The following is a 22,006-nucleotide window of genomic DNA, read 5'->3' as shown; positions in this document are numbered from 1 at the left end:
TATATTATAAATTCGAAAGTAACTCTGTCTGTCTGTCTGTCTGTCTGTCTGTCTGTCTGTCTGTCTGTCTGTCTGTCTGTCTGTCTGTCTGTCTGTCTGTCTGTCTGTCTGTCTGTCTGTCTGTCTGTCTGTCTGTCTGTCTGTCTGTCTGTCTTTTCCGCAATCAGGGCCAAACCGCTAATTTAATTGTGATAAAATACTCATATAGATATACTTGAGGGTCCCGGGATGAACATAGGATACTTTTTTTTCTCATATTTGTAATATTTTCGTTATATACCAATATATTAAAATAATTAATTTGACAAGGAATTTATTCCGCCATGTTAATAACAATCGTCGCTACGCGTTGCTAAGCAACAGCTTGCAAAGTTTGCTGTTTTAAGAAAACGTCACCCACAGTGAGTTTGCTTAATGCATACATGGTGCACGCCGATATAGATTTATACAAATCTCTTTATACAAATCATTAACAAAAACAATTTGATATTCATCCTTATGAAAATAAATATAATAGTCACTTTTAGCATTTCATCTAGATGGAAATTATAATTTACTGTATAACATTCTAATAAATAATTAAGATGTGACTGATTCCAAATGACCTAGCCTTCGGGCGGCATAATATGAGTATGACCGACGCGAACGGGCGGATGACTTTGATGATTTTGTTAATTTTTATAGATTTTCGAATTACTATTATTTTTTATGTAATTATTTGCTGCTTATAATTAATTTATCTCAGTTTGGTTATCTATACCGATGTTATACACTTAAAATATCGTAATTTTAATCATTTGAGATTTTATTTAATATTGTTCGCACAAATTAATAATTTTTTAATATAGAAAAATGTTTAGTACGCGCGCACAGCAAACTTTAGGTTTTTTTTTCTAATATTAAGAATTTCCTTTAGTTACTTTTACTTCTTTGGTTTGTTCATTTCGGTTACTCAGATATTTTTTCTAATAATAAATCTCCACTTATTATTATTTTTTAACTTATTTTAATGATTTAGGCTTATATTTTCGCGGGCGTAGCCGCGTCCGGGCCCACTAGTATATATATATATCCTTAAAATTGCTTGTAAACACTAAACTTATCTATCCGTAACGTATACGGGCGGAAATAGCTGTATGTTATCTGACTTCCATAACTAAGGTCTGTTCATAGCAACAAAAAGAAATTGCAGTTCACATGGTAAAAGTTTTTATTTACTCAATTATTTCTTATCTATCTATTAATGAGGGGATCGTTTCTATTAAAATGTAGGATGTCGATAGAGAGGTACAAGTAGGTCCTTACTCAACAATTTGAAACGACTGTTTAAAACTTAGTGTTATTTTAAAAAAATAATTCATAATACAAAAACTTTAATTGTTACTGACGGGACGTGGTTTATTCTTTTCCTTTTATGTATCAACCAATAAAAAGAGCGAAGGTCTTGCCTAAAAATTACAAACGGAGAAAATTTCTAGAGGGTGAAAGGGCGATAAATGTGTAATTTTTTCTGTAAAATATTTCTTATAATAGAAAAATATATATTTGTATCTATTATTATTTACTTCGCCATTTCTTTACAGTCAATGATCTCCTAGAAAGATGTATTTGTAGTTTAAAATCACCACGTGCCTGCCAGGCGTCGCGTACATTCTTATCGTTTACTAATTACTTACTTAAAAGTCATTAGAACATCCGCGATGATTATTTAACTTTCTTAGATATCTTTTGTATATAACAAAGGCGTTTATTTTTTCCGTCGATATAATTACAATAATATTACGAATATACTTGTTGATCAAAATATTAATACCACGTAATATATAGAAATGGGTGACTTGCCAAGATATTTGTACAAATAATACAAGAGTAACATATGCGTCAATGGTGTTTTTTTTAATTTACTCGGTAATTTATATACAACTATGAGATAAATAAAAATATGGATGAGATTCTAAAAGTAGAGATTTTCTACGAAAAGAAAATTGGGCATTTAGAGTTTAGGAAAAAAAATGTGCAAAGTTATTTTATTAGCTAATAATATATTTTTCAATATCTATTGGTCTAATTGCGTTTATTTTGGTAAGAAACGTTTTAATCTTCGAAAATGGAGACGCGCGAAAAAACAAAATAACAAAACAGCAATCAAAGTATAAATACAGGCGTTTGAGATGTTAAATATATTTTCTTATATTTACCGTCAAAATTAAATAAACAGCAAAATATCGATTAAAATATTATATAAAAATCTGCAAAGGAAATGTATGTATCTTTGCTTTTGACTCTTTTCTTGCAATGTGCACTTTATTATAAAAAAAGAACATAAAGGCTATGATCGTATGCAAAAAAAGGCTACGATGTACCATTGTTCCAATTGATTCTCTTAGCACATAAGATAATAAATAAAGGTTATATATTTCTACAGATGAATAGTTCAGTAAGCACGAAGCTAACTTATTAAAAAGTTTGATAATATACATACATTTTAAATACTAGACTTTTTTATAGTGACCATACAATAAAAAACTACAGTTATTTTAGTACTTTACATCTGAAAGAGGTAAAATAAACAAAGATGATTTAACCAGTAGTACCTACATGTAATAAGTAAGTATGTGAATTTCAATGTAATGAAGTTAACTGCCGATGATTGCCATCAATATTTCGTTTAATGTACGTAATTTATTTTGTGATGGAAATGCGATGAACAGCCATTCTCACAATCATTTTATCATTATATAATTCTAGCATAAAAATAATAATATTCATATAAATATTTATAATATTATAATACTTTTTAATATCTTCGTAAAATTAGCATTAGCAACTAACACATATAAATAGTACAAGAAGTAATGATAGAGAAATAAATAGAAAAAAATGTTTTATAATCTCTCGCTAACTTTTGAACTATCACCATTCAGATTTTGGTATTTTATTCTTTTCCTTTTAGTAAAATTTTATACATTGCTTGACAAAGTCAATATAAATACTAAAACCTCTATATAAGGACTAAAATATTTATACCTGATTCATTATGGCAGGTGACAAAATGTAAAGAAAAAAAATTTGTTTCTCAAACTTTTACGTATTTTTTATTTCTATTTAATTTATTTATGCACACGTTATACTACAAGGTATTTAACTATGAGGTTAATAAATCTAAATATGACGAACAAAATAATAACATGACGTTACAACGAATGTGATTCAATTGAATTAGCGTAGCCAGTCACCAGTTCTCAAAGTTAATCGGATGAATCGCCGAGCGTATTTAGACTCAGGATATTTACTCGTTGCTTTGTCTCGAGCTAATATTAACTATTTACAGTTACAATACGTCATCATGTGGAATGCACTCTAATAATTTACCAATATTATTCTTGAAACACATTGAAGTGTTTTAGAAGTAAAGGAAATCTTTTATGTCTGATTGGTGTTTTAATAACTAAGCTTATATAGCGTTTATTGCTCGTCTCGATCGCCGCCAATCGACTGTGACTCGTGTCGGAAATGTAATTTTGCCTTTCCAAGTTTTTTCTTTTCTTTCAGCTTCACGCTGTATCCCGCACACAGCAGGGTACGCAGAGGGAACCTAGTGTTCCCCACTTTCTGCCGAATTTTGGAGGTATTAAGTGTTGAGTGGCAGAACTGAACGCCGCGATTTGCCTCGACACCAGAGCGAATAAATGTTTTTATTTCTTTTCTTTCATTTAATATAAAGCACTTGCTCAGACTTGCAGTCAGTAGACAGCTCAAGTGCGCACATCCTTTGTAGAGTACATTAATATTCGAAGTTTCCTCCATAGTTTCTGTCTTTGTTGCCTCTAACTCTGGGAACGTCCTAACTTCTGTTTAATTAAATGATGCATCTCATAACTTTCACTAACTTCAACAATATGTACTGTATCAATTATTCAGCTGACAAATGTCAAATGTCATAAAGCTATTTATCATCTCTAGTTAATAGAGCCTTAAACCGCGTATGTATTAAAATGTCGTACTCATTTGATGTTTTTATATGTTATTTAATTAAATATACATGATAACCTTCAAGCAATTTACAGTTTCTTCACTATATGATTAACTATTTTTTCCGAAAATTATTTCTTTTTAGACATAAATTCGTATATAGAATGTAGACACCACCACCAATTACCACCTCAAAGACCGGCAACGCACCTGTAGCTCCTCTGGTGTTGCACGGGGTCGTGGGTGGTGGTGATCACCATCAGGTGACCCGAACGTTCGTTTGCCTTGTCCTTTTTCTATAAAAAAAAAAAAAGATATCAATTCTCCTGTAATCTTTTGTTTATTGATCTGGTAAAGTCAATACTGTATGTAAACTCATTAGATATGAGAGTGTATACTTTAATCTTCGTGCACCGTGAAACTTAGTGATAACATCTTCAATATCTTTTGCCCACTGAGACCTCGTGGAAGCTCTAGTCTATAGTGGCTGTATGATCGCGATCACGGCGCTAGAGCCCTGCCGCCGTATCCGGTGTCGGCGTCCATAGAATCGAAGATTTGCAAGAAAGTCTTGTCAATTTTTAGAGATTCTCTTTTAATTTATTTTTCTATAAATATTTTTTACGATTTGTGTACGATATTGTGATTAAATATTTCTTTACCGCAATTTAAAATTACAATAAAGTATTTGTATAATCTACAGTGCGACATAAATAAAGACAACTATAGCCATGTCAGTTATTATTAAAATTAAATTAATTATAAATATTCGTACCAAAACCGTACGTCTTACCTATGTCTTTCGTGTGTATTTAATAACAAGAAAGCTAGATATCATTTAACATTACTTTGTCGTTTTAATATCATAAAAAGAAGAGAAATTCTTTTCAATTCTGTTAACGTTGTTATTTTAGTAGATTAACCTTGAGCGTCATTAGATTATTATACACGACAAACTGACATGTCAACACCCACGGCCAACGTCTGAAGCTTCAAGGGGGTAGGAGACATGTGAATGTGAAATTAAATTTCGACGTTCTAAGATTATTTATATATATTTTTGTACGTTTTATATAATATGTAGTTTTACTTCTTTGCAAATTAATTAAACAAAAGAAACAATATCGATTAGATGAAGGAAAACTTGATGATTTAAATTGCGATTTAAGGGATTGGCGGACAACTTTCATGAAAGTACTAGGCTGCATTTCTTTGGCTTAATTGGGTTATTTATGGAAAATTTGTTTGAAGCGATTAGAATAAAATTTCCCAGCGGGAGTGTTCGTGAGTCGTTTCTTTGGCTTCTTACCAAACCTTGTTTTACAAATATTCTTCTACTGAAAAAAATATGAGTTTACGACTGTGACATTTTATGAGTTATTTTCAGAAAAAGATAAAAGGTATGTGAATATTTATAGAAACAATATCTTTTATCTACTGCATAAGCTTCTATTCAACAAATGATGTAGATGTTACATACGAAGCTACAAGAACAATGAATTTTAAATCTTATTTTTGTATTAATTAGTATGAAATAGCATACTTCTTAGGATATCGTCCGTGTAAACATATTTCGTGCTATTTTACCAGAGCCAGAAAATTAAAATAATTCATTCTCTGAGTTAGGTTCGAATCCACAACCACCGGTTAGACGCTGTGCCGGTCCGCCTCATAATAGAATTAATTTACAATAACGTAAAATGAATAAACTAGCCACTTTAATCGAACTATCATATTTAGTATTGTTAGCATTCTACTACATCAAGACAAATGGTGCTTTCTACTTAATATATCTGTCTCTGTTGAACTCAATTGAACAAATTAAAACAATATTTCTTCCGCCGTCTGTCCCACTATTGTAGTTAAAAGTGTTTAAAATTCATTGACAGTAGTCTTTTTATGATAACGCGTAAAATTTCGCTTTTTCTCACTCACATACAGGCCGTCGTAGCGCAGCAGCACAAGAGTGTGACTGTAACGCGATGGTTATGGGTTCGATCCCCACTCGAGAAAGTGAAATATTTATTTACGTTTATCTTTTAATTTTTTGCTCTGGTGCCGAGGCAAAGCGCGGCTTTGAGTTCTACCACTCAACACGCAACGCCTCCAGAATTAGGAACCTAGTGTAGACACCTAGGGTTATGAATATTTGACTTAAAGATACTCAAATTATATTCAAATTATATAATTATGAAAAAATGTGTGTACTGTTTTACATTAATCTAAAAGGACCATACACACGTCCACGGTTTCTGTAATCGTCCGACAGAATTGAACACTTGAATACTTATAATCCGTATGAAAGTTCTGGCATTAGGTAGGTACTACATTAAAAATGCTTTTATGTTTTTGTGAGTAGTTCGCTACAACGCGAATAGCTGTAACATCTTTCGACCTCGGTCGAGTTCCATTGTTTTATTTGGACGTGGTAAATATAGTGAAAAACATTACCGTTCCACAAAACTTCCAGTATAAACTTACCAATGCAAATAAAATTACTTAAAAAAATAATTATAAGTACATAAACATACTAATTACGGTATTTAAGAGATTTTTACAACCTAATTGGCTTATATAAAAGATAAAATCATAAATCCACATTAACATTTGAAGCTCGGTCGTAAGAAATAACAAAAAAGAAGTGTATTTCATACTTAACTTCCATTAATTTCAATTTACCTCGAGAGACTTTAAGGTTACCATTTTTTATTATGAGGTCGTAGTCAAATCTTCGCGTTTGTTTTCGAGGCACGTCTACGGTTGCGCAACGTGTAATGTGACGTCACTGTGACAGGAAGTCTATTACGCTTGATCCTTTTAGGCTAAATTAATAAATAGACAATAAATAATAATTCCATCGACAACTATATATAATAAAAGTTTTTCATCTATTTATGTAAATTAATACGCTGTATCCCGCACGAAGTAGGTTAGACAGAGGTAACCTGGGAATCTAGTATTGAAAGCACTCAGATCCCATTAAGATACTTCCGCTCGACCTTTTCGCCGAATTCTTGAGGCATTGCACGTTGCCTCGACACCAGATCGAAAATATGGAAATATACATTTTAATTCTTCGAGTGGGAATAAAACCCACAAACAATCGCGTTTACAGTCACACTTTTTGCCTGCTCCACGACAGGCTTCTTTTTATTATTATTATTTTATATATTTGTTAAAAATGTCAGAGAAATAATAAGTAAATTATAACAATAGACACTTTCGCTCCCAGACAAAGATCGTACAATATCCACAATAACGTTTCATAACTAAGTTACTTTAGCGGCGCCTCGCGTGTCTGGAGGCTGTTCGTAAGAATCACCCCGACGTTATAAGAGACCTTACAGAATCAATGAATAACGAAAGTGAGTATAACAAAATTGTAAGCTGATAGTCTATTGTGAAAGTATTCCTAAAGTAAGCAATATTTTGTATCGTTATTTTTTTTTAGTTGTAATTTTCTTTCAGTATCAGTCCCATTAATTTTATTTTAATATGTTTTTATACAGTAAATTCAATAAATAATGTTTTTTTTATTTGCAATTTAATTCTTTTATTCTATATAGTTTTTATTCTTATACTTGCAAAATATACATAGTGAACTTTAATATTAAACCAACTACAGTCTACAAGTATGTAAATTGTGCAAAAAAATAAAATTTTCTCTTCATTTAGGTCGTTGCCAAACACAAATGCTTTACTTTTAAAAAGTTTTTTAATACCTAGCGAAGTGTTCACGCTTTTATCAAAACGCAATTCAAATAAAAGCTCTACTGTAACTTAAAAGTTAAGCACCGTACAAACTATAATTTGAATAGATAGATGATTTCTCAGATTTCTATTTTCCCATAAAAAAAAATACGAAGCCAGTGATAATAATCTAGGCGCTTTGGGAAATATCTCGTATAAATATCGTGCAGTTGGAAGAAATTAATCAGTAGGATTTGCGAGGAAATTCTCGAAAGTAATATCTATTTATAATAACTACTGAAAGTTGAAACACTTGCATGTTTTATGAAGATAAAAAAATTACTTAGTCAATTTATTATAACTTAAAATTCCCCTTTGATATTTATAGAATTGATAATTTAAAAAAATTTGTAGCCCCATAAATGATCTGTAATGTGTACTTCATTTATAAGAATAAGCCCAATGACGAAGAGAATAACTACTGATTGTATATTTTCTTTTTTTTTTCAAAATAAATCCAACGTAAACGTAAACCGTACTAAAGAATTTGATAAAAGATAATTAATAAATCCGCTTTTTTAAAAATATGTGAATTTATAAAAAGCTTAGCATATTTGTGGGTTCTATTCCCACTCAAAATAATAATTCTATTTGTGGAACATAGCGTATAGTTAAAATAAATAATGAAATAATGTTTATAATTAACAAATATTATTAATGTAGGTTTGTGTGTATAGAAAATATAAAATTAATTTTTTTTTATTTAAGTTGAAGTTATTTTTTTTAAATTGTTAAACATTTATATATTCACAAAAATATATCAATTTGTAAAAAAAATGCTTGCATTAAATAACGTTATGGCTTAAAAGCATATTCGCTTCGTTTAATTAAATCACGGGCTCGACGCGCGTCCACTTTTGATTTAATTTTAGTTGTATGGATTTTATTCCAATAATTAATTCAACCGTACGAATTATCTAAAATATATGGCTGTAGATTGATTAATATTTTTATTTATAGTAATTAATAATTATGTATTATTATATACTATTATATCTAAATTTCATTGACTATTGACTATACTACCCGATGTATTGAAATATTTTAATTTATATTTTTCATTTCTTCCGTCTGGTGTTGCAAATAGCGGCGTAGAGTTCCGTACTCAACACGCGGTGGGTCCAGAATCCGGCGGAAAGTGGGGAACAGAGTGTCTTAATACTAGTTTCCCTCTGCCTACCTGCTGTGTGCGGGATACAGCGTGCAGCTGATTTTATTGCCTAGAACAGTAATCTTAAATATTATACAATATTTTAACATATATATTTGCAAAAAGAACAGTATCTATATATATAAAAGGACTTGTCCTCACTGACTGAGGTAAGACGCACGCACAGCCGTAACCGCTGTGCGTAGAAACATGAAATTTGGACAGATGTTTACTTTCGTAATCTGGACATCCAGTAAGAAGGGATTTTGAAAAATTTTTACTCTAAAGGGATGAAATAGTGGTGGTTTGTATGGAAAAAAAATTAAATCTTCACCGATTTTTATAAAATTTGAAATTTAGATTTTTAAAAGTATTTAATTGAATACGTGTTTCGTCGTTTTCTAGCGTTCTCCCCCTAAGGGTGCAAATAAGGGGTTAAAAGTTTGTATAGAATTTTTTTTAAATCGACACCAATTTTTGTATAATTTGAAATTCAGACTCTTAAAAGTATTTAATTGAATACATGTTTCATGGTTTTCTAGAATTCTTCCCCTAAGGGTGCAAATAAGGGGTTGAAAGTTTGTATGGAAAAATCTTTAAATCGCCACCGATTTTTATAAAATTTGAAATTTAGACTTAAAAATATTTCATTGAACACATGTTTCATGGGTTATTACAATTCACCCTTAAATAGGCAAGCGAAGCTGCGCGCGTCCGCTAGTTTAATATAAATATACTTAACAGATACACTTTAAATTTCTATTTGTTAAATGTGAAGTTTTGTCGTAGCATCCTGTTTGCGGATATCGTGGGTTTCACGGTGCTCGCATCGCAGTGCAGCGCGCAAGAGTTGGTGCGGCTTCTCAACGAGCTCTTTGGCAGATTCGACCAGCTGGCCAACGTAAGAAACATTATGTTTTCATATTACTATACTGATTTATTTTAGATTTATGTCAACCACCAGCAGGTGCTGAATCTGGATATTAAACACCTGTCATCTTCTCATGAGCAGAAGGTTACATTTTATCACACCCAGAATCATTTAAGCCGCAATGTCGTCTCTATTAATGATGGGTTATTTTAGCATGAATGCTATATTTAAAATTTGTTTTGATAGTTGTGTCAGTCGTGTGTATTGATCGTTGTACGAATGTTTACACGCCACGTGGGTGTTGGTGATGTCTGTTGGAGCGCCAATGGCCTAATAGCATCCATTATGTTTGTACAAATAAATTTTGTTAATAATAATACAAGTACTATATCTGTAATGTTGGACTTAAGTAGTTACTAATTTTGAGCACATAATAGTATAGAGTCGCTTTAACCACTTCTTCGTTACCCTACATTTTTTTTTGCTTCACATTGAAGGTGAGAGAGAATCTAGTGTTAAGACACTTCCGTTCCTTATTATGCACCAAATTTTTGAGGCATTATGTGTTGAGTGGTGCAACTCAACGCCGCGCTTTGCTCACCATCCATCCATACCTATATTATAAATTCGAAAGTAACTCTGTCTGTCTGTCTGTCTGTCTGTCTTTTACGCAATCAGGACCAAACCGCTAATTTAATTGTGATAAAATACTCATACAGAGATACTTGAGGGTCTCGGGATGAACATAGGATACTTTTTTTTCTCATATTTGTAATATTTTCGATATATACTAATATATTAAAATACTAATTAATTTGACATGCAATTTATTCCGCCATGTTAATAACAACTGTCGTTTCTAGGCAACGATTTGCAAAGTTTGTTGTTAGAAAACGTCACCCAAAATGAAAACTGAAAATAATTTCATAAATATATTTAATAAATATTCGTATACTTTAAGCGGGCGTAGCCGCGTACGGGTCCACTAGTATAATATAAATACAAAAATAAACCTGACTGGATTATATAAGAACTTGGTACCACCTTAAAATTCAAAATAGTCTTAAAAAATAAAAGTAAACATTTAAAAGTTAATAAAAGCGAAACATCCACAATCCCACATGCAGGTCATAAATTTAGAATAATTTGTAGTCGTATCTTTTAATGGGCACTTTAATTTTACGAAACTCTCAAGTCCCATAATATCGTTAAAGGAGTGCTTTGATTAGCTTTTTTATGGTTTTTAAAGTAAAAATGCAAGATTTTAGTGTAAAACAAGTATATTACTTAATTAATTTATGTTTAAAGATCATTACGTAGAACTCTTAAAGTCTTATCTTGCAGATTATGAATGTTATATATTGATTAGTGTTATTTTATTAGGCAATATATATTTTTTTATTTATCCAAAAAACTTAAAAAATATACACTTTTTATTTGGCAAAATTTAATTCTTTTATTTCTATAGGACAACCACTGTCTCCGCATCAAGATCTTGGGTGATTGTTACTACTGTGTGTCTGGGTTACCCGAGCCGCGCTCCGACCACGCTCGATGTACGGTCGAAATGGGACTCGACATGATCGACGCTATTGCGTAAGTTTTGAATTTCTTTTTTTCAGAATTTCTTTTAATATAAATATAATACACAAAAATACTGACAAAAAAATAATAAAAAAAAATCTGTTATTATAGTTTAGCTAGACTAGTATAGCTCTAGATTCTGTTCAGCTCTAAAAGCTGTACATCAGGTTAGGTCTAAAAGTTTTATTTAAATCCGTCCAGTATTTCAGAAGATATTTGTATACAAAAAAGAAATTAAATCGATTACTATGTTATTATATTTAGTCGTAAAAATATTTAATGTGCAGACACACTTTTTTTACTGTTCTATTATAATATATTAATTCAGATTAACTTCCCTAGAATTTCCTAGATTTTTCTCGTCTAGAATTTTATGCTTATGGTTAAAATAAAAAAAAACATCTAAATATAGTTTATAATTAATAATATTGACGTTATTAAAATAGTTGCGTATTCGAACGATACGTATCTATTATTTTATTTGTACGTACAAATGTACTCACAAATTCCATATATATAATTATTTTAAAGTAACCAAATAAACGTATAATAATCACGCAACAATATATCAGGTCACGAATAACCTTAATGTAATACACTAATTTAAATGAATATGAATGTCAACTGTTCGTTTGGCATCGACTGGAATAATAAATTATATTTTAACGATCCCTCACTAGCACCTCAAACTTGTATGTTTCACAGTTCCTACGTCGTGTACGTATGAAATATGTATTTGTACGTGTTAATAATTATTTACCAGTCTGCCTCTTCATCATCATCATCAGTAAAAAATACTTTTTATTTTTTGCACCCAAAGTGTATACCGTCATTGCTGTTTATTATGCCGATGCTATCGAGCTGTCTGTCTGTAGATGCTTATCACTGCACAATTTGGAAGTGTATATATTGTAGGATATGCTTATAAGTTCGATCTCTACTCAGGATTTTTTTTTAAATATAGCATATGTGGGTGGTGTGTACAGATTAAAATACAGTAGATACCAATTTGAATTTTTTTTTTTGAATTGATTGTGACCTAGAAAAAAATATTAAATGATTTAAAAAAATATATTAATAAAATTTACTCAAATACTCTCCTCTAGTTTAGTCTTTAATAGTAAAGGGTAGGTAAATTGTAGAGTCTAAACAATGTAGAGTAAGGTTAAGCGAATATTTAACTTCATAGATTCTCGTAGCTCGTTATCTTAACATGCTACCACGGATAATCCTATATTATCCTATTTGAAAATCCACTTTCTAGAGAAGTTAGAACGTTATTCTATTAAAATGAGCTTTATAAAACTCGATCAACTTGGGGGTAACAAAAATAAAAGGTTTCGAAGCAGAATTTGTAAGAAGATTATGGTAATTATTATAGAAGAAAGTAAACAGCTAGAATAGTTATAGCTTCAGATTATTATATGCCATATACCAACTTGTGTATATTTTTATAACTAAAAAAATGTGTAAACCTCAGAGGTTAACCTCTGGTAAAACTGGTCAACTCAATTATGTAAGGACATTTATGTAGGTGTATCTCGCGAGGCCTCGTTGCTCGTCTGGATGACATTTGATGTGCTACAGCCCCAGATATGCTTGCCTCATATTATGACAAGTTTATTCCCAAGCGTTACACTCTACATTTTGTGCCTTTATATTTTATATTATTATATAATTCAGAGATTATTGTGCAGGCGCATAAGCCAGCGCAGCGTTGAGTTACGCCACTCAACACGCAATGCCTCCACAATACGGCAAGAAGTGAAGAGCGGTGTTTTAACACTATAGTTCCTTTAGTACTTACGATAAAACTAAATTTTAAATATCGTATAACTAGCAATCGGAACTAATTAAAACAGAAGCATAAGAAATCCTCAGCAATGTGCAAAACATTGTAAGGCTAATTACAAGTGAAATATACTGACAAAATATTATATTATTAAAATAAGTATTTCTTTTTATTATTGTATTGATATTATGTGTAATATTGTTTAATATTCGATCATACATCCTATCCTATCCTATCCTATCCTATATCTTATAAAACAAAGTCGCTTTTCGTGTCTGTCTGAACTTTCTAACTCTTCTTCTTCTAAACCACCCAACGGATTTTTATGCAGTTTTCACCATTAGGTCGAGTATTTTTCAGGGAAGGTTTATATATAGTTTATTATTTGTACATTCTTATGTAAATTAACATAAATACGATAAATGTGTCTAAAGTCCTACCCGTTGAGACACTTTCGCGCATGCGCTGCTTTAATGGTAAGTACTACATGAAAAAAATGTAGTGGAGTATTGTTCCTCTTAATAAGATCTACAAAAAAGTCCGCGAGAGCATATTTTTATCTTTTAAGAATAACGTGTAGTGATCATATTTCTGTCTAAAAATAGTAATTTCAATATATTTTTTATTGTGAGGGATATTTTTCCATAATGGTATTAATCCTTATCCTTTAAAATACTTTATTAATTTTCTACGTTAAACGAAGATAAAATTTGCTTTTTACAGTATTTCGAAATTGCGAATAGTATTAGAGAAAAACGCATTTAATTGTTGACACATCCCGCCGTTGACACATCAGCTGTGCCGACTCAAGTTTTACTTATCCCTTACTCTCAGCATATAAATAAGTATATTAGTTACGTTGGCCATTTAATGTAGATCAAAACTGTCTTTTACTGTTTTTTCATTTTAATAAGTACTTTAGAAGTTGTTACAATATCAAAACATCCTTGCCGCTCCGCGACGTTTTGCTTATACAAGCGCGTCATGAGCAGTCATCGGTGGTTCAGTGGTAGAATGCTCGCCTGCCACGCGGGCGGCCCGGGTTCGATTCCCGGCCAATGCATTCTATTTAATTTTCCTCACAGGCAGCCACATAGTGCTTGCTTTTCATCAGGGACAGAATACCCTCTTCAGCAATAACCACAAGCTCGAAAAAAAACCCGCCCGCTATAGAGACATAGCAACGAAGATTTAGATGCGTTTGCACGTATTGGATAATTGGAGTTGAATGTATTATTTCAGCGCAATATATTTGGTTTCATATTTTTTGTAGTAGTTATTAGTAGGTAGGCTTTTGTTTATAATTTCTTCCGTTTAAAAATAGACATTTAACTATCTAAAAATAGTCATTTAAAAATATTTTAATAAGTACATGAAAAGATTAGTAGCACAGATTTAAAATTACGGTACCTAATAAAAAATCCTTGCTGTGTAAAACAATTGGAAAATCCTTATTGAAACTACGAAAATGCGGGTTGCATTAGAGCTTAATTAATTTTCACATTATCTTAAGTGCTTTGCAAACATACATTATATGAATAATCCAGTAGTAAAAGCGGGCGAAGCCGCAAGGGGGTCGCTAGTTACTAATAAATCATTGCATGCTAGGCTTTTAAACCCAATTCTAGATTACAACCTTTTTTCTATTATACATCTTGTTTTTAATATTAAACGCGAATTTCTTGTTTTTTCCATGTCGTAACAATATAATGCAGTGCACTGGATACAAAATAAACGTCTTCCTCATCAAACGCGGCTTGGACGTTGTTGAGAGCTGGCCAAATAAATAATGTTTTTATTACACACTCGTCGTCGCTGACGTCTGACGTAACGCCTGCTTCCACGGTGCACAGCCTACACTCGCCCATTTGTCACAGCTCGCTGTACTGTACATTCTCTAATACGAAAACAGATAAAATCTCTACGTTGATATATGTATTTTACTGAATTATTTTCTTACATCGATCACTCGATCTCCACGTGAATGTTTCTAGTTGTTTTACGCGCCAATAAATTAATATGTCATCAATAAAAGGGGCGGAAAACTTATTTAATACAACTCTGTTTTTGGGCAAAATATTTATCCGTCCCGTCCTGTAATTAGCAGGTAATTATGTAGTTCTCACATAAAGACAGAAAACTATCAAAATGTTTATATATATGACATTAAGTCGTCCATCGTTCGACATCCGTAACAGAGAGAGTTTGTATGTTTTTTTTTCAGCTTTACGCTGTATCCCCCAATTAACAGGATAAGCAGAGAAAACATTGTGTTGAGACACTCAGTTCGCCATTATTCGCCGAATCTTCGATATTACGAGTTGAGAGTAGCGAAACTCAACGCCGCTCATTGTCTTGTGATTAGTGCGAGGAAATAAAAATATTAAATATATCATTCCCCTGTGTGAGGATCAAACCTACAACCGTCACGTTTACATCCACATACTTGGGCCACTGTGAAAACTTGTGAAAATATATGCCTATTCAATTTCTTAGTACCTATCGTATTATTTAATTGACACTTCTATCAAAAAGAAGGTAAAGTCTTTTTTCTTGATAGTTTTACTCAATTTCCTATATATAACTTCAGGAAAGCAATCACAAAAGTCCACTTTTATTCTCTATGGAATGGGGGCTTTGATCCTCGAATAACTCTAATAAATGTTCACAAACTAATCACTTTCATTTCTAAGGTAATCAGAAGGAATGGCTAACATCTTAGGTTTTTTAAAATAAATGTTATATGCAGTAACAATCAGTCAAGCCAATTAGTACATAATTTTATTTAGGATTTTGTCTCCGATTAGTTTATTTATAGTATAGACCCTTCTTTAATAGATTTTTCGTCTCGTATCTGAGAAAACCAATATCAACACAAGTAACTGCTCTAATAAATTGAATATGTAATGCTATTAATTTCCGACGAGCACAATTACCGCTTAAAGTAATAAAATAAGAAGATAATGCTCGCCCCTCAGGGGAGGAAAACAACGGTTGTCCCCCGTCCTATAAATAATATAGAATTTCAGCTTTGTAGGTCACCGAACGAGTGGATTGTTCGGGTCGTGTGTGCTTGCTTACTCTTTTGTAGAGGCATCGAGTACCCGACTCCATGTCAAAGCATTGGTATTGGCATATATTATTGTTTTTTTTTTTTAGAATTTGAATTTTTAGAAAGTGATCTAGTATTTAAAACTGATATAGTTAGATTTCAAATTGTTGTTATTTATTTTATAGTAATAGGGTATAAGATTTTGATAAATAAAATATTTAAAATATTATATTTAACTAAGGTAACAATCATAAAATATTATAATTTAATTTATTTATTACCATATATTTATATGAATGTTTTATACCTTCATAATGGTTGTGTAGGGATTTATGATTCACGTTCTTTATTAATAAATATAAATCTTTGCATATAATTGTTAAAGATTAATGTGATTGTATATTTCTTTATTATTTTTTCTACGGTAATTTATTTCTTATTAGTTCTAACAATAGTCTTAGTTTTAACAATAAATTAAATATGATATAATAACTATATTACCTATTTAATTTATTGTTAAAACAATTTTTTTTAGTATTTAAATACTATTCGATACAACTTCATGTTAGGTGACTTTAACCCTAAGAAAGATAGTAAAATTTTTACGCATGTAAAAGATAATCATGCTTAATTTTGACTTACATAGGCATTATATTTCAAAATCGGTGATATTTTTCTTAACGTACATACTCACGAAAGTTTCTAGCAACCAATGAGATGTCCTAATCGCACAAAGATGAATACACGATATTTACAAAGAGAGAGCATATTAATTAATATTTATAACACTGATGCGTCAATTTGACGGAAACTATCTTTCTAGGGTTAAAATGCATTCGCTTTACTTGTCATAAATTTATATCTTATCTTTATCATCCTGTACCTCAACAGCGTTAATAAAATTTGTAAAATTGAAATGATAAACGATGGTATTTATTATTGTTGTCAATAACCAACAAAGGCTAGGATTCACGTTTCATTTTTGCTTATCAGCCTGTGCTGCTGCAAGGCCTGTTATAGTTATCAGAGGTGCAGTTGTTATAAGGTGGTCTAGATAAGGTCAAGGCCAAAGTTTATCTTAAAAAAGTCATATTATACTTTTCTGTTTAGTTATTTTACAATTAATTGAATTTATTCACAAAGCGTGATTGACATGGAAAAACCTATTGTTAAAATACTTCTTTAATATGTTACAAACTTACTGCACTCTACCTACGCCCATTACAGAGATGTGCATTCAAAAATAGAAAATAATCTTCAAATATCAATATATTTGAAGATTATTTTCTGATTTTTAAAATTAACGAATTAACCAAAAATTCATTTTCACAGTCGTCTTTCTTGGAATCATGATATCTAAATACCAATATACAATATTTTTTAAATTATTTATCTAGACGTTAGGAGACTTTTTAAAGATCACAAATAGCACAAATAGTTTTTAAAAAAAAAAATACTCTGTTAACATATTTCATTTTCATAAGATGCTAAATTGATTCGGGTTTTATATAAAGTTATAAAGAAAAAAACGATTTATATACTGCAAGATTCTTAAGAGACTATTAATTACAATCATCCATAAAAAATGTAAATGATTGCGAATATACGTTTCTTTGATACGCTGCAATATATCGGGAGTATTTGAAATACGTGTGTTGTATTTTACAGAGATCGTGGGTGGTATTTATTGCTGACTGCACTGACTGTTTGAAAAGTTTCACGAGTCTCTACGAAACTGTTGAACAAATTCCTTTTTCACATTTCCATTTCAAAGCTCGCTCGCTATAACGAAGCTGACAGTTATGAAATCTAAAAGAAAAATGAACAGTGCTTCTGAGATATTATTAAAATCTTAAAAAGCAGATTTGGTAAAATAGCTTCTCTGTCCTTTACTATCTTATACCTACTGTTAGTATGGCTTTGCTTGGTAAAAAATCTTTGGAATAAATAAATCTTTTCATTGACTACTAGCCACTCACTAGCGGCTTCACCCGTTTGAACTTAACTATGATTTATTTACTAGTCTAAATTACTTTCGCGATCAAATAACATTATCGGTTAAAAGACAATATCTTTACATTGAAAACGAGAAAAGAGAGAGAGAGAAAAGTTTCAACCAATTTAAATTGTTATATATTTTTTATATATCAATTTAAATTATGCTAATTATTATAATTATTAGTTATGCCGCCTATGATATTACCATGGACGGACAAATAGATATAAATTTTAAAAACTATTATTTTGAGTTTTGTTACATTGATAAATGCTCCCAATGCCTAATAGATTTTCTCATTTATCTTTCACGTACAGACAGCGATCAGTTACAATTTTATTATATGTATAGATTTATTTTTTGCACTACGTTGGCACAAAGTAGATCCAATTTTAATGAAAGTGACACAGTTTCGCTATAAGCTGGCAACGATTCTATATTTTGAACGTTTGAAATGTAAAGCGTTATAAACGAATAGAAAATTATATGACGTTCAGTAAAAAGAAGCATTAGAATTAGAAATCAAAATCCATTGTGCTGCGTTAAGTACCGTATCAACTTGTTCGTCTCTCAAAATGCATTATATTATGACTTTTAAAAGTAGCTTTCTTAATATGCTTAAAAATTATGGTTTCATAGAGATAATTTAAAAAGATATAATATAATGTAAATTTGTTTAAAATGTCATATATAAAAAGTAGCATAACGGTATCGGATTGTCATCAGCTGCTTGCGGCGAGTCTGCGGCATTCGGAGGCGACCAGACCGCAGACCTCAATATCTTTACATCTCTTGCAGGTGTCATTTCATGAACACTTGTATTGTGATTTACGATATAGCTACGGTGTTTATATTATATGCTTGTTTTCTTTAAAGATGTTATGTTTAAATAATAAAATTATCTATATTTTAAATTTAAACAACGGCGTTTATTTTAATAATACTTTTATTATATATTTTATATTAAGAATTAAATGTGGTGTTTTGTTTAGCTTAATAAAAAAATCACCATTTTGCTGAAGAGGTTAAAGATTATTGTTCATTATTCATTTTATAATATTTTTTGATTAAAAAAATTAATATTATAATAAAAGAAATATTAGTGTTATGTAATCACGTTGTTTTGTTGAGTGTGTGGTATAACTTTCAAAGGTTTAAGAGATAAATAATACATCAAAATTATAAAAGATTACATATATTTTTTTAAAATCATTCTTTTTAGTTCTATTATTATCAATGTAATAGAACTGAAAAGCATGATTTAAAAAAAAATCCGTTTGTTAATTTCAGAATCGGTGCTACATTTTTTTTATTAAATTAGCTTAAATTATAATTTTTGATGTATAGATTGATTTTAGATTGGTTTTAAAGATATAACGGTATTAGAACATGAAAGTAATTCAGATTAGTAAATAAATAATTATGTGGGTTTTAGCGGGCGACGCCGCGAGCGGTTCGCTAGTTTTTACAAAATATATGAAATATTGTATAGAAATGACACCCATCGCCGGACGAGGTGTGACGGATCATAAATATTACAATAATTTATATGGAACTAGTGTTAGTTTACATCTCAGATTTCAAACATAACCATTTCCTGTGTAACCAATAGCTTTTCTTCCGTATTTTTCTTTAGTGTCACGTTATAAATATTATGTAACATATCTCTTTCTTTACTATATAGTATTATTATGTTGGATTGAGGAAATTTAGCTTAGGTGTTGTTAAAAATATATTTTAATTTTAATAGCTAATGAAGTTATAATGGCATAACGTTATTGTAAACAAACTGCTGCAATAAATAAAACATGTATGAAATATATCATCAATTAAACATTGTTTTTGTTTTCGAAAAGGTATCTAGGCCCCCGTGACGCAGAGGCACAAGGGTGTGACTGCAACGCGACGGTTGTAGGTTCGATCCCCACTCGAGGAAGTGAAATATTTATTTACGTTTATATTTCCATTTCTTCGGTCTGGTGTCGAGGCAAAGCGCGGCGTTGAGTTTTGCCACTCACCACGCATGCCTCCAGAATTCGGCAGAAAGTGGGGAACGGAGTGTCTTAACACTAGGTTCCCTCTGCCTACCTTGCTGTGCGCGGGATACAGCATGAATCTGAAATTAAATATAATAATATTTAAATATGCGACATTTTAATGTAAAAAACTGAATATACAATATTTATGGAGGTGCAATTATTTATAACATTAAGCTTGAAAGACTAATAAATATGTAAGATCTGTGATAACGATTAAAACTTTATATTTATATTAGATTGATAGTAATCATAATAAATGGCTTTAGTTACACTAAAAACGGGTTCTAATAGAAAAACATCAATACACAAATTAAAACTATTATAATGTTATTTCTTTATGACTTAAATACACGCGAGTACGTGTGTGACGTGTGAGTTACAATCGCATTAACGTAATTACGTTAACGCCTTTTACAGTTGTTTGATATATATATATACTTCCTGACAAAGTACACAAATAACTATTTAATAGTTTTGTATATTTGTTCATTAATGCTTACTCTATTATTTTACGTAATATGGATATTAAAAATCAGCTTCACGCCGTATTCCGCATGTAGCAGGATAGGCAGAGGGGACCTAGTAGTAAGGCACTAACAAATGAAAATAATATTTTATATAAATATATCGAACCCACAAACAGTCGCGTTTACAGTCAAACACTTGTGCCTGGTAATGTGAATGTTCTTGACATTTATCCCTAAAATAATACTAGTATCAAAGTTTGCCCATAGTTAGGAAGTAATACGAGGCATATCAGCCATAACCATTAATCAAAATGACGTTTGCCAATTAACACACTGGCCGAGATACACAGGCGCTAGTGATACAAATTGAATTAAATTTTCTTAGTACTTGTTCACTTTTTAAGAGCATATTGCAACGTCTATTGACATTGTTATACTATGAAATAGAATATTGATATACAAACAGATATGTAGTATAAAGAAAATACACAAGCAGTTATCCTATACGAGAACAGCTGCAAACTACTTCGTTTGCCATTTTGTTTACATTAGTTATATAAACTCTATACGCATTTTTTGGAAATTAAAATATACTAAGAATATATGTATATATATATATATGTTTCCTGTACTCTACGTCACATTATTCGTTTATTTTCTATTTCCTTTTGTGCTTTTTCCATTTACCAAAAAAGCTGTTAAAACGTTTCTTGCCAATTCGGAAGTGAAACATGTTTACTAAGTAAATAAGAAACAGAACAGATAAAATGTTATAGCAATAGGGCCAAATTGTTTTTCCCGTTCTTCTTTCAGACAAAGTGAAGGTTTAAAGTGAGGCGTCGCGTCGTGGCGCAGCGGCACAAGGGTGTGACTGTAAACGCGACTGGTTGTGGGTTCGATCCCCACTCGAGGAAGTGAAATATTTATTTATGTTTATATTTCCATTCCTTCGCTCTGGTGTCGAGGCAAAGCGCAGCGTTGAGTTGTGCCACTCAACACGCAATGCCTCCAGAATCGGCAGAAAGTGGGGAACAGAGTGTCTTAACACTAGGTTCCCTCTGCCTGATTTATTTGAAGGTTATTTGTAGAAAATATAATTGTTGTACAGTTTGGAAAATACTGCCTTAGTAAATCTGAGTTCCTGTGCGTGTGGTCTCACAAACGTCGCTATAAACCGTACTGTTTATCGCCATTGCATTCTTTCTTATACTATATTAACTAGAAATATTACTACTTACTGTAAATACGAGTATATTAGACATGTTAGCTAAATTTAAATGGCTGTATTGAAACTTAGATAAAGAGTTTTCATATTATAATACGTTAAATTTTT

The 22,006-nt window shown here is 31.1% G+C and overlaps 1 protein-coding gene across 5 annotated transcripts in view; it reads left to right on the top strand.

Annotated features, from left to right (window-relative positions):
* Positions 1-22,006, top strand: part of LOC146527625 (adenylate cyclase type 1-like) — a 74,017-nt gene that overhangs the window by 28,768 nt on the left and 23,243 nt on the right. For all 5 annotated transcript variants that reach the window (XM_085204871.1, XM_085204870.1, XM_085204869.1 and 2 more), the window contains exons 6-7: positions 9,662-9,773; positions 11,212-11,339. In XM_085204871.1, the coding sequence (XP_085060997.1) occupies positions 9,662-9,773; positions 11,212-11,339 (240 nt within the window). The remainder of the gene's footprint in view (positions 1-9,661; positions 9,774-11,211; positions 11,340-22,006) is intronic.

This window comes from Heliconius melpomene, chromosome 20, assembly GCF_056956725.1.
Source record: "Heliconius melpomene rosina isolate 202511_hmr_F chromosome 20, ASM5695672v1, whole genome shotgun sequence".
In the NCBI taxonomy this organism is placed as follows: Eukaryota; Metazoa; Arthropoda; class Insecta; order Lepidoptera; family Nymphalidae; genus Heliconius; species Heliconius melpomene.
The sequence above is the reverse complement of the archived record's forward strand: the minus strand, read 5'-3'. Positions and strand labels throughout refer to the sequence as shown.